The sequence below is a fragment of the Calliphora vicina genome, chromosome 1 (genome assembly GCF_958450345.1).
Source record: "Calliphora vicina chromosome 1, idCalVici1.1, whole genome shotgun sequence".
Classification (NCBI taxonomy): domain Eukaryota; kingdom Metazoa; phylum Arthropoda; class Insecta; order Diptera; family Calliphoridae; genus Calliphora; species Calliphora vicina.
The window spans coordinates 69,413,178-69,427,186 of NC_088780.1; the positions used below are offsets into that span (position 1 = coordinate 69,413,178).

At 31.4% G+C, this 14,009-nt stretch overlaps 1 protein-coding gene across 1 annotated transcript; it reads left to right on the forward strand.

Moving 5' to 3' along the window:
• The first annotated feature begins 7,803 nt into the window (after positions 1 to 7,803).
• Positions 7,804 to 8,358, forward strand: LOC135949748 (uncharacterized). The gene has a single exon (XM_065499242.1). It carries the CDS (start codon positions 7,804 to 7,806, stop codon positions 8,356 to 8,358), a length of 555 nt encoding a protein of 184 aa, XP_065355314.1.
• The last annotated feature ends 5,651 nt before the right edge of the window (positions 8,359 to 14,009 follow it).

Genomic DNA, 14,009 nt, shown 5'->3' on the forward strand with positions numbered 1-14,009 from the left:
ATTTGGTAAAGAATTACAACTATGTCTAGATATAAAAACACGGTGGAACTCGCTGTTAGCAATGATGGATTCATTTCTAAAAATTAAAAATTGTATTAAAAAGACGTTGATAAATTATAATTTAGTTCATATGTGGGATGATAACTTCGACAATTTAGAAACATTGTACAATGTTTTATACCCAATTAAAATATCCGTATATGCTTTAAGTCGTCGTGATGCGAATATTTTAAAAGCAGATGCGATAATAGAGCAGCTTTTTAAAAAAATAATTGCAGAAGATAATCTTATATCAAAAAAATTAATTGATGCTCTTACGAAACGAATTTCGGAACGTAGGAACGTGGAAATCATAACGCTATTAAAATATTTAAAAAATTCCGAGTTATTTAAAAGCATCCAAAACGAAAATATAATTTTTAAAAACTCATCGAAAGCAACTACATTAGCTTTTGGAGAAAATTTGTATAATAGATTATTCCAAAATAATTTAGTTCCAAATACAGAATCAGACTCTGAAATTGAATTTGATGATAAAATGGAACCATTTCAAGATAAGCTTAACCGAGCTATCGAAAATGTAATGTCTGAAGGTAAAAGGTCAAAGTCATCATATAATCAACTATTAAAAAAAGAATTTTTAATGTTTGAAATAACTGGCACTAGAACTGAAAATTTAGATAATTTATTTAATGCTTTATTGACAATAAGACCTACTTCCATAGAGAGTGAGCGTGTTTTTTCTGTTTCTGGAAATATTGTTAACAAAATTAGAAACCGTTTGTCTGATAAATCTATTAACGCATTGGTGATTTTAAAATATTATTTTATTGAAAATAATAAAAACTAATATCCAAAATTAAATAGCATTTTTTATCTATAAATTTTACCCAAGACTACACCAAGACTTAATTTTTATTAATTAAATTTATCATTAACATGTTATTATAAAATTAATATCTATGAATTACCTGATTTTATTTTATTTACTTTATTTTAATTATATTTCTGAGTTGCCTGATATTATAACTTACTGTATATTTAATGTTTGTTAAAAAATTCAATAAAATTTTGAAAAAAAACCGTTGAAATGGATTTTTTTATTTCTCGGGAATTCCCGGGTTCCCGGGAATACAATATTTTTATTCCCGATTCCCGGGAATCAAAAAAAGTCGGGAATTTGGAAACTCTAGTTCATATGGTCTGACTATAAATATCGGAAAATGTGAATTTGGTAAGTCAGAACTTTGTTTTCTAGGATATCTAGTTACATCAAATGGATTATCTCCTAATCCTCAACGCGTTGAAGCAGTTAAAACCTACAAACTTCCTGAAACCATTCATGAGTTAAGCCAGTTTCTTGGTATGATTAATTTTTATCGACGATTTATTCCTAATGCTGCCGAGGCACAAGCAGTTCTTCATAACCTTAAAAAACGTCAGAAAAAGAAAGATAAACGCAAGATTAAATGGACTGATGAACTCAAAACTGCTTTTGAAGAATGTAAGAATCAGTTATCAAACGCTTGCTTACTAACATATCCCGTTAAAGATGCTCCTCTTTCCCTTTATGTCGACGCTTCTGATTTCGGTATGGGGCAGTACTCCAACAATTTGTAAACGGTCATAGGGTACCTCTGGGTTTTTACTCCAAGAAATTTACAGAAACTCAACGTCGTTACAGCACTTATGACCGTGAATTACAAGCGGCATATTCTGGTTTAAAACACTTCCAGTACTTCCTTGAGGGTCAAAATTTTTCTATATATACTAGGGATGCCAATCCCGATCCCGAAAATACCGGGATTTTTCGGGATCGGGATTTCCCGAATCCCGGGATTTGTGAAAAAGAATCCCGGGATTTTTCGGGATTAATAAATCCCGGAATATTGTGCGATTTTTGATATTTTAGGAAGATTTTTGAAGCACCCAAAATACCTAGAAAGCTAAATTTCAGCATATTTATAATACTAATCTCGCTTCAAATCCAAACGCAGCCAGATTTTTTCATTTGAATCAGGGAGCAGCACGTCTACCTTGCATTGATAGACTTTTACACAATTTACACTTTTACGAAATTTATGTTCAAGTTATTTTCTGAAGGGGACTAGGGGCAAATGTATCCCGATTTCCGCAATATTTTACAGTATAATTTCAGAGTACTTACAACTTATTTTGTGCAAAATTTTATAATTATATTTAGGATTGCTCAAACAGTACTCCGGGGGACAATTGTATGGAGGTAGGGAAAATCATGGACCATTTTATTTTAATTCATTGCATTAGTTTTTGATTTGTTATATTTTTACTTAAATATATTAATGAAATTAATAGTTTTTATTCTTGAATTTTATGTTTTGACGTTTAACTAAAATCCCGAAAAATCCCGGGGTCCCGAAAAATCCCGGGATTTACATTTCTAAAATCCCGAATCCCGGGATTTGTAAAACCCAGTCCCGTTTGCATCCCTAATATATACTGATCATAAGCCTTTAACATTTGCTTTTTCACAGCGTCCTGAAAAAGCTTCACCTAGACAGCTTCGTCAATTAGATTATATTGGTCAGCATACTACTGATTTAAGATATATAACAAGAAAATATAACAGCAGATGTTTTATCTAGACTTGAAATAATTCAAATGCCTTCAGCTATAAATTGTGAAGATTTAGCAAAAGATCAAAAAAAAAAAAAACTCTTGTCATCTAACAACCATAGTTTAATTTTAAACAAATTTAAAGTATTGGGTTCAAACTTGGAGTTATACTGCGATTGTTCTACAACAATAATACGCCCATTTATCACGAAGAATTTTCGAAAAGAAGTTTTCAATATGGTGCATAACTTGGCACATCCAGGTTCTAGATCATCAGTAAAATTAGTGTCTGAACGTTTTGCCTGGCCATCGATGAAAGCAAATATATCATCATGGGCTCAAAATTGCTTAATGTGTCAGAAATCGAAAATCACTAGACATACAAAAACGAAAATTGGAAAGTTTATTTATTTATTTATCTGTTTTTCCATACAACAAGACATACATCTTTTAATTATAGTGTGGAACTAGGGGAAGTTATTGTAATACAATTTAGTTTAACATAATAATTTATTAAGTGTGAAAAATTTAAACATTTTAAAAATCAAAAATTAAAATAGTTAAAAATCAATTTAAAAATAAAAATAACGAAACTTAACAAAAGTGCAAGTTACTAATTAACAAAAATACTTATCATAAATACAATATTCGTTATTTCTGATTTAAAAAATTTATAGTAAAATTGCCATTCCGTTATCTTACTTCGGTGTGCAATAGGTATAACCTTATTCCCTCTATTAGACCTTGCAAAAGTTATCCGATTATATAAATATGACGGCACTTTAGTGTAAACGATTTTGTGTAGTAGCGTAAGTGTCCTGATGTTGACCAGATTATTGAAGGTCACGTTGTAAAGCCTTTTACTTAAGGTTGCAATACCATCATGAGTATGAAGACCAAATACATATCTGGCAATATTGTTAAAAAGAGTATTTAACTTCCGCTTACTAGCGGAATCACAGTTAGCATAAACTTCGCAACCATAAAGTAGTACTGGCATTAAATAGGTTTTAGCAATTAGCATTCTAATGTTAACTGGGGTGTAAAATTGTGTTGCCCACAGATTACGAAGCATTGAGTACGTTTTACCTACTACAATATTAACGTGATTATCCCAGCTGAGCGTGCTATTAAATGTAACGCCTAAATTCTTTGCTGAAGTAACGATTTCAATTTTTTCATTGTTAATACAAATGTCAACGTTAATATTTTGTTTTAAGGATTTAAGCTTACATACATTTTCATTTATGGTCTTAAGCGAAGTGTTAATGTATAGCTGTACGTCATCAGCATATAAATGAATTTTACTGTAGGATACATTATTAGGCAAGTCATTAACATACAAAGAAAATAAAAGTGGACCCAAAATTGAACCTTGTGGTACTCCTCGGGTAACAGACAGGGCTCCAGAGTAAGTGTCATTTAAGAACACAGATTGAGAACGATTATCAAGGTACGATTTAATTAATGAAACTGATGTGTCACTGAACGCGAATTGATGATACAGTTTTGAACAAAGTAAGGAATGATCAGCAGAATCAAAAGCTTTCGAGTGATCTAGCAGAACCAAAAGTGTTAAATTCCCACCATCAATAGAACAACGTATATCTTCAGTAACATCTATTAAGGCTGTAATGCAACTGTGTTTCTGACGAAATCCGGATTGCCTGTTGGTGAGCAGATTATATTGGGCTAAATGATCGCTTATCAGTTTATGTAATATTTTCTTAAGAACTTTAGATAAAAATGGTAGAATAGCTATCGGCCTGAACTCAGAGTTAGACTTAGAAACTGGTATTATTTTCGCATGTTTCCAGTTAGTTGGAAAAACACTAGTCATGAGGATGGTATTAAAAATATGAGTGATATGAGGCAACAGCTGAGGAAGTAGGATTTTAAGAAATTTAGGGCTGATGTTATCATAGCCAGTAGCATTAGACTTAATAGAAGTAATATTTAGTAAGACCTCAGTTTCATTTACACAGCAAAATTCAAAAATGTCACGACGGTTATTGTTATTATCAAAGTTATAGTTGTGCTGTCCAAGAGTAGGAACTGGTATTCTTGTAAAAACATCATTAAGTTCATCTGCACTATATTTACTGACAATGTTATTATTTTTATCTTCCCAATACCAATTTCACGTATGGTTTTCCATTTACCAGTACCAGATGAACGATTTCAAATGGTCAGCATCGATATTGTTGGACCTTTACCTATGTCAAAAGGCTACCGCTACTGTTTAACGTGCATTGATCGGTTTACTCGATGGGCAGAAGCAATACTCATAGAAGATATAAGTGCTCAAACTGTAGCAAATGCATTTCTTTTTGGATGGGTTTCAAGATTTGGTGTTTCTTATCAAATAACTACTGATCAAGGCAGGCAATTTGAGTCATCTTTATTTCAAGAATTTTCTAAGGTAATTGGTGCAAAAGTTATTCACACTACTTCTTATCATCCACAGGCTAATGGTCAAATTGAAAGATGGCATCGTTTTCTGAAAAACGCCATCAAATGTCATACTGATACCAAATGGGTAGACGCATTACCATTAGTTCTGCTTGGATTACGATCTTCTGTTAACCCAGATGTTGGATATTCACCTGCAGATATGACCTACGGAAATACTTTGAAAATTCCAGGTCAATTCGTAACAGAGAAGACATATAAAGAAAACAATGAATGGGTTTCTAATTTTTGTGAACAGATGCAAAAGATAACTACGCACGAAGTTAAAAGACATGGAACAAAACCAATTTATATTCCACAGAATCTTGAAACATGTACACATGTATTTCTCAGAAATGATGCTGTGCTCAAACCATTACAACAACCCTATAGTGGACCCAATCTGGTCTTAAAACGAAATGACAAAACGTTTACAATAAAAATTAATAAATCCGAAAAAGTTGTATCAACAGATCGTATTAAACCTGCAAGGATATTAACAATTAAGGGCCTTATATGTTTAATTTAAATTTAAATAAATTATAAATATTTCCCAATAAACCAAACGATATTAAAACGATATCATCTAGATGATATAAACTATCATATATGATATTGTTTGCGTGTCATAAACGATAGTTTTTGCGGACTAAATTGTACCGTTCCTTATAATATCGTTTTTCCAGGAAATTATGATATCGTTTTCGCTATCATAATTTCCAATAAAAACGATAGTAAAATCGCCATGCTACAGATTTTATTCTGAATGCTATTTAATACTAAAAATAATACTTGTTATCTTTTATAATACATATTCGCTGAAATAAGACAAAAAACCTGGAAAAGAAAAATAACATATCGTACATAATTTTAATCTCATTCAAGCATATTTTTGCAAATATGTGGATGTTTTAAATATTGCATGAATTTCAAATCACCATAAACTTTAAGAAAATGTTCGCGTGCTTCTTGCCTACCGATAGTTTAAATCAAATAATAGCGTATTAAATGATTTAATAATAATTTTGTTTCCTTCTTGCGTTTGTTGTTTGAAAATTTTTAATTTAAATTATTTTTCAGTTTGAAGATTTTTTTCAAATGTTTGTAATTTATTTGTTTATTTTATTGGAAGGAAAATATTTGAAAACTATTTTATGATAATATCGTTTTCAATAATAATATATGATATTCATATTCGCCCCCATAAGGTAATATCGATTTTGCTATCATATCGTTTTCTGGTTTATTGGGTTATCACTTTTTTGTATTTCATTTACAATTTAATTTTAACCTTTTTCGGTTTTTAAAAAATTTAAAAACTCAGTAAAACTGTATTCAAAGTTTGTTTTTATTATTAACTCGCATTCCATATTTTCTATTAAAAGTTTATTTCGTTCCTTCCTTAAACTAAAAATTTGTTCACTGGCTGCATTAGAATGAGGAATTGAAAAGACGAAGCTACAAATCTTTTCAAAATTAGGAAATGATCCACTATTTAAGAATTCTTTCCATATTTCTTCTGCATATTTTTATTTTTCAATGTTTTCAGCAAATGTTTTTAATGATATAAATTCGTCAAAAAGTTGATCTAAATCAATATTATACAAATTCATGAAAAGAAATGTTTGAATTAAGATGGAAAATTTAAAGTTTTTCAAACTTATTATTTTCTAAATTGAAACGACCTTTTATATAAGTACTTATATTCAATAAAAACTCTGCTGTGCGTTTTTTAAAAAGTCAAATCTCTTGCTAATTATTGCAACTGCTACACATACGTTCGGCTAAAAACCCATAGAATTTTTCATCCTGCTGTTGTTCAAATTTGTCGTTTAACTGACATGTTTACCTCTATAAAATTATGGTGAAAGTACAAAAAAGGTAGAAAAAAAAGTACAAAAAGAAGTACAGATACTAAAAAGAAGTACATTTGCGTACTTCTTTAGGGGTTATGCAGTTAAAAGTACAAAAACTAAAAAAAAGTGCGCGTACTGCTGAAAACAGTACGTCTGGCAAGCCTATTCAAAAGAAAGGTCAAATTATAATAAACAGCGATTTAGCACAACTGTGCCCATTTTTTGATTCTTCTCAAATACTTAGAGTTGGTGGTAGAATTCAAAACTCAGACCTTAATTACTGATCCAAACACGAAATTTTACTTAAGAAGCAAAATCCTTTGACTAATCTCTTATTTATAGATGCCCACGATGAATGGCGGTTTGATCCAAATGCAAGCTTATGTCGTACGAGAATATTGGATAATATCAAGTAGAAGTGTAGCTAAACGCATCTTGATAAAATGTATAACATGTTTCAAATATAACTCAAAAGCAGCCCAGCAGATGATGGGAAACCTCCCTAGTGTTCGTCTTAAGCCTGCGCGCCCATTTATAAAACAATCTACTGCAAGAAACTCAGTAACTATAAAGGGCTACATTTGTTTGTTCATATGCATGGCTACAAAAGCGCTACATTTGGAAGCAGTAACTAACTTGTCAACCGATGCATTTTTGGCAGCTTTTAGGCGTTTCGCGTCCCGTCGTGGTCCTTGTACTGACATGTATTCAGACTGTGGCACAAACTTTGTTGGAGCTACAAATTCTTTACAATCGCAGCAAATCATCGATCCTAGATGAAATAAGCGACCGTCTTGCCAAAAATGGTACAAAATGGCATTTTATACCTCCAGCGTCTCCAAACTTTAGTGGTCTTTGGGAAGCCGTCGTGAAGTCTACGAAACACCATTTAAAGAGAGTGATGCAAAATCGTATTTTAACATTTGAGGAGCTTACCACGCTTTTAGCTCAGATTGAGAGCTGTTTAAATTCCAGACCCTTGTGCCCTCTTAACTCAGACTGTAATGCGCTCACTCCAGCTCATTTCCTGATTGGAGAACCTACTCTTTACGTATCTGAAGAAGATTTACTGGATGTCAACATCGACCGATTAAATAGATGGAAAACTGTTGAAAAGTTGAAGCAGCCTTTTTGGCGACGTTGGTCTAAAGAATGGTTGTGTCGACTTCAAGCTAGGCCCAAGTGGCTCAAAATAACACAAAACCCTAAAATTGGTGATTTAGTGGTCGCATTTGATGAAAGAGGTGCTCCTGAAGAATGGCCGCTTGCTCGTATCCAAGACATCCATCCCGGCAAGGACGGTTGTGTAAGGGTGGTGACTCTATTTTCAAACGGAAAAATGTTTAAACGGCCAATTTCTAAAATTTCCCTTTTGCCCTCAAATGATTGTTTTGATGCCTTAGAGAACGGTTACAATCCTAAAAATATTGCTGATGATGATTCTTCCTCGGTTTAAGCACTGTCGTCCTTAGTGGGGGGAGAATGTTGGTGAACAACTTTATTTATAATCTTTAGTAATTTTATTTCATACATTTACTATTTTTATTCCTTAAATAATTAAGTTATTTTTCTTATTTTGAATTTAATGGCTAGTGTGAACAATGCACATTAAAGCATACGCAGTTATTTATTTAATTTTGGTAGTTTTATTTAAATCAGAGGTTCGCAAAAATAAATCCTCTCACCAATACAATTACTCACCAACACATTCAATTCTTTATTTTATTCAGTGCACCTACAAACACAAAAACTGAAAAAATAAAGAAAAAGTCATACACCAGTACTCATGCGTATTCCTAGTTGTCTCGTTGAGTGGACAACGACTACTAAAATGTAAGAGCATAAGAATACGTGTGATTTTATTTTCCACAATTGTGGTATGGGCTGCGCATGTCTGATTTAAATCTACTTACATGAGAATTTATTTGTTCTCATCAAAGTAAATACATTAAAAGAAATAAGAAAAATACTGGTTTTTTGCTCACGCACTTTTATATTATGTATGCATGCATGTATGTACGTATGTTAATATGTAATATGCGTAAAGGGTGGATTAGCCGACTGTAATGTAATGTAACCTTAACGGAACGGAACAGCTGATCGTTTCTATTGTGTGTAAAGTAGTTAAAGCAGTTATAGTGACAAAATGTAACGTAACTGTTACGTCTGAACCTGTTAAAAACAGAATTTCTTTACGTTTCAACGTGACATTTACTAACGGTGTTGTCAACTTGTTGATTTTAAAAGTCTTGTATAAAAAATATTTCTGCTCAGAACGCTTAACAATATTTTCAATGTTCTAAAAATGTTTTAAATATTTCAATAATATAAATACATAAATAAAAAACAAAATGTAAGAAAAGATAAACTCACTGTTTATTGTTGATTTTTTGTTTAAGCTTTGATATTTTTACAAATAAAGCTTGAGTGTCTGTAATTCTCATTCACTCTATAGTTTGATTTGTATAATATCTTTAGTTTTTCTAAAGCCTTTTGGGAAAAGGTTTCCTGATGATCTGGCCTAAGCAACCAGTGAAATGCGCATAGTCTACGTTTACAATGCAGAAATTAAAAGCTAGACAGACGAAGTTTGAAGGCGAGGTGTTGAAGAGGTACAGTGTGTATTACACAGGTTTAGGTTAGTTCAAAAGAGAATGAGAAAAATGTCTGCCTTTCAATTTCTGCATTGTAAAAGGCGACAAAGGAATAAGGTGTTTCATTCCGTTTGAAGAAAAATTATTAGAAATTTTATTTTAACTTAAGAAAAGTTAAAATCTTGTACAGTTATAATTATTTATGTATTTGTTATTAATTTATTTCAATATGGTTATCAAAAACTTCTCTTAAGTAAAAAAAATATATATTTTTTAAGCACTAATTTGATTTACATTTTTTATTATATTAGCAACACTATTTCTGTTTTGTAGTTGACAATAATAGAAATTAGCCTAATGGCCTAGTTAGTTTGTATGTTCCGTTCCGAATCAGCTGTTTTGTTTTTAGCATAGGGAAAGTTGTGTATGTCGTTATTTTTTCTGTAACGTTGCCGTTCTGTTGCGGATGAATCTGTTGAAAACAAAATTTTGTCCGCAACGTTAAGTGACAGCTAAAACAGCTGATATCATATATACACAAAAATGCCAACAATATGAAAGGACTGGTGCCAACATTTTTGAAAGGGAAATATTTATTATTAACAAAAGAATAAAAAATATAATATTTTCAAAAAACATTGAAATTTAATAAAATAAATATAAATTTATTTTAATGTATGTACTATGTATGTAAAAAAATTAGTTTAAATTATATCATTAACAAAAAATATATGTATGTATTTATAAAAATGTTCACAATAATATGTTGAAGGTCTAAATACAAAAAACACTAAAAATAGTAACAAAATCACCAAGATGGTTTTTTGGTTATTATTTTAAAAACAGCTGATACGATCTTACGGAAAAACCAAAGTAAATTAATAAAGTAGACTCAGTAGAACAGCTGACTATTTTTTTACTTTGGTCTGAACTGTCAATTCACTTGTGGTTGTTGTGGCGAAAAATACAACAAGCCCAAAAGCAAAAACAACAACAGGCAACTTTGTCAGCTCAGACCTTAAACCAAAAACAAAATTGCTTGTGGTTTTTGTAAATGTTGTATTTGTTGTAGTACTGTCGCTACTTTATTAATTTACTTTGGGATAAACTAACTACAATATAACAGCATTCAGAACGGCACAGAACAGAAACGTTACAGAACGCAAAGACTAATGGAGCCTTAATTCAGCTACATCGGCATGAGTAGTCGTGTAGCTGTGCTGTCGTCAAAATAATCGTCTTCATATATGTAAACTTGTGCATTTTATTTTCGACAGCTGTCTTGAATGTGTTTAATGCATAAAGGGCACCATTCACTATCAAAATGCTTGATGTCACTTTCGTGTATGTGTAATTTGATGCTTTGATGTACACTTGATTGATGACTCGTCAATCTGCATTTTATTTTTGATTTTGTGGTGTTAACACCAATAGCGGGAATTATATTTAATTTTTATTTGCACTAAAATGTATTTAAAAATGTCAATATCGGATGCAACTTTAATTGCAATAACAACATGTTGAGAATAAAGAAAAAAACTAAAATAATAAGTGAAATATGTAATATAAAAAATTATTCTCTTCATCCGACACACTCATCAACTTCACGCCTTGAAATATTTTTGTAAATGACTTCTTGATTGATGAGAAAACACCATACACTATCAAAAAGTGACATCAAGCATGCTAAAAATCAAAATGTTTTTGATTTTCCATCAAGCGTTGTCGGTGTCACACATACAAACACATTTTCACTAATACTGCCACAGTGCTTGATGAGTATTTTGATAGCCCAGCAGTTAAGCAAAAAGTCAATGTATCCCTTAAAGACAGTAATTGTCACAAATGTCTTATCACTTCGCTAACTCCAACTTATATATTTTGGTCATTTGACACATGTGTGCACTTTGTAGTGCAGAGAGAAGAGATTGGTTACTTTATACATCCCAAGTAATCTAGCGTGAAGACAATTGACACTTAAGTGTCTCTAAGTAATCTGGAGTGTAGTCACTTTAAACGTTTTGTGAGTAATTCGTACAAACTGGTTTTATACAAATTGTGTTGATATAATTCTCATACAGTTTATTTTTATTTTTGCTTAAGTATCTGGTATACCATGTAACATAGCATGAAGTCAATAGTCACTTTAGTGTCTCTTAGTAACCTATGGAGAAGTCACTTCATACTTTTTTTTTGTACTGCACTTTATTTTACCCACCAGAAGCGTTGACTACTTTCGATCAGCTATCAGATAGTCACATTGTATCAAATGAGTCAATTGAACCCCTGTTTAGGACATGTACGTGTTAAAATAACTAGTCATGTAGCTGATCAAGTAACCAGTTACAAAGCTAGTAATGTAACTGACGCTATGTAACCAGTATGTGCATCTAATGCGTTGCCTACTTTGAACCAGCTATTAGTCAGTCCCATTGTAATCAAAAAGAGACAACTGACCCCCTGCATAGGACATGCCCGTGTTAAAATGACTAGTCACGTGGCTAGTCCCAGTCGAAGTAACTAGCTCCCACCCTAAAGGATGGGTAAAATCACTAGTTCGGTACTGTCTCCTCGAACTGCTGGGAGTGTATGGTGCGCTTAAGAATTACAAATCAAATACACGCATGCATAATTTGTATGTATTTGAGTGCGTTTCGTTTATTTTTTATTTTGGTTGTTGTTATTTTTTTTCGACATACAATTGTGCAAGACTTGTTTTGTTTATTTGGTTAGTTTTCACTGAGCAGTCGTAGTGTAAATACATATGATTGTCCGGTTTTATGATTTTCTTCATGTTGTTGGTATATGAAGTATTTTGCATGAGTAAAGACGTATGTATATATTTATAAATACATTTGTTTGTTGTTTTTTTTTCAATACACAAACCTTCATCACTGCAGGTCTTGTATTTAGTACTTATACTAAGGTATACTTTGGTGAAGGGTATATAAGATTCGGCACATCCGGATATAGCTCTGTTACTTGTTATTGTTGAATTTGATATTTTTGACATTTAACTATAATCCCGAAGTCCAGAAAAACCCCGGGGTCCGGGATTTACATTTCTAAAATTCCGAATCCCGGGATTTATAAAACCCAGTCCCGTTTGGCATCCATAATATATATTAAGGGTCCTCATGTAAACGCTTAAAAGCCTCGCAAACTGTGCAATCTGTGCATTTTTACACTCTCGCAAATGAAATGTCAAAAAATGTATGGAAATTCGTTTGCACAACTCCGATAAGTTTGTGCGACAATTTAGACTCGCAAACTTGAATTTATTGTGCATTTGATGAATCAGCTGCTTTTGTTTACTTTTATTTATAAGAAATAAAAATCAAATAAAATATAAAAATTTTGTGCATGTGAAAATTGTGTAACTTTGGAACAGAATGATTGTATTAAATGACATTGTGTATGAAAACATTAACCAACAGCTAGAACATAAACAAAGTCCTCCAAACTATGTATACCACCGTTTGTTCCAAAGATTTAACTTTCATTCAACATTTTAAAATTAAAATTTATACAATTTGAAAAAAAATTATTAAAGCTTTTGTTGAATTTATGTATTTTTATTTGACAAATATGAATTTTCTGTATAAACTTGCACAAAATTGAAAAGGTGGGTTCATGAAACATGTCGCGCAAATTTGCCCATTTGCACAAATGGTACACTTAAGCGTTTAAATGAGTACCCTTATTTATTTTAATTCGTGTTATCAATTGTGAAGCAATATAATTTTTATTGAATAAAACGTATTCCAAAATATACTTTCAACAAAATAAATCTTTGAATATGGATTCTATTACTCGATGTGTATTTATTTTGTAAATGTTTGTATTTAGCACTTATTTTAATGTTTTTATTGGGTCATATTTTTTGTAAATAGTGGATAACAACCGATAAAGGAGTTTTCGACAAGTAGTTGTTCGTGGGAAACTAAGTTTTATTTGCAAAATCACGAGATTTAACTTTTTTTAAGAAATAATAAAGTTTAAAAACTCGGAAATATTCGACATTTGTTAAGAAAACAAGAAGAATATATAAAGCGTTTCAAAATATATAAATATCAATATTCTATATGAAAGTTATGGTAAATTGAAAGTTGATGTATGTATGTATATGTAGTTTCATCATTATTTTCTTCCAGATTGATTCATGAGCATTTCAAAACCACATTAGCAAAATATTACATATTTCATTATATATTTTTTTAAACAGTTTTTTAAATAGGGGTCCATAAAATATTTTCTTAATTGATAAAAGGCTATACAGTAACTTTTACAGCGATAGTTTACTTTTATGTTACATTTGGGGCTGCTTTTGTAAAAGTTATGTTTATATGGAAGCCCCACGAAAAAACTGGCACAACTTTCATAATTTGTTATACCCTTCACCTTCGTGAGAAGGGTATATATAAGTTTGTCATTCCGTTTGTAATTTCCACAATATAATTTTCCGACCCTATAAATTATATATATTCTGGATCACTATAGATAGCGGAGTCGA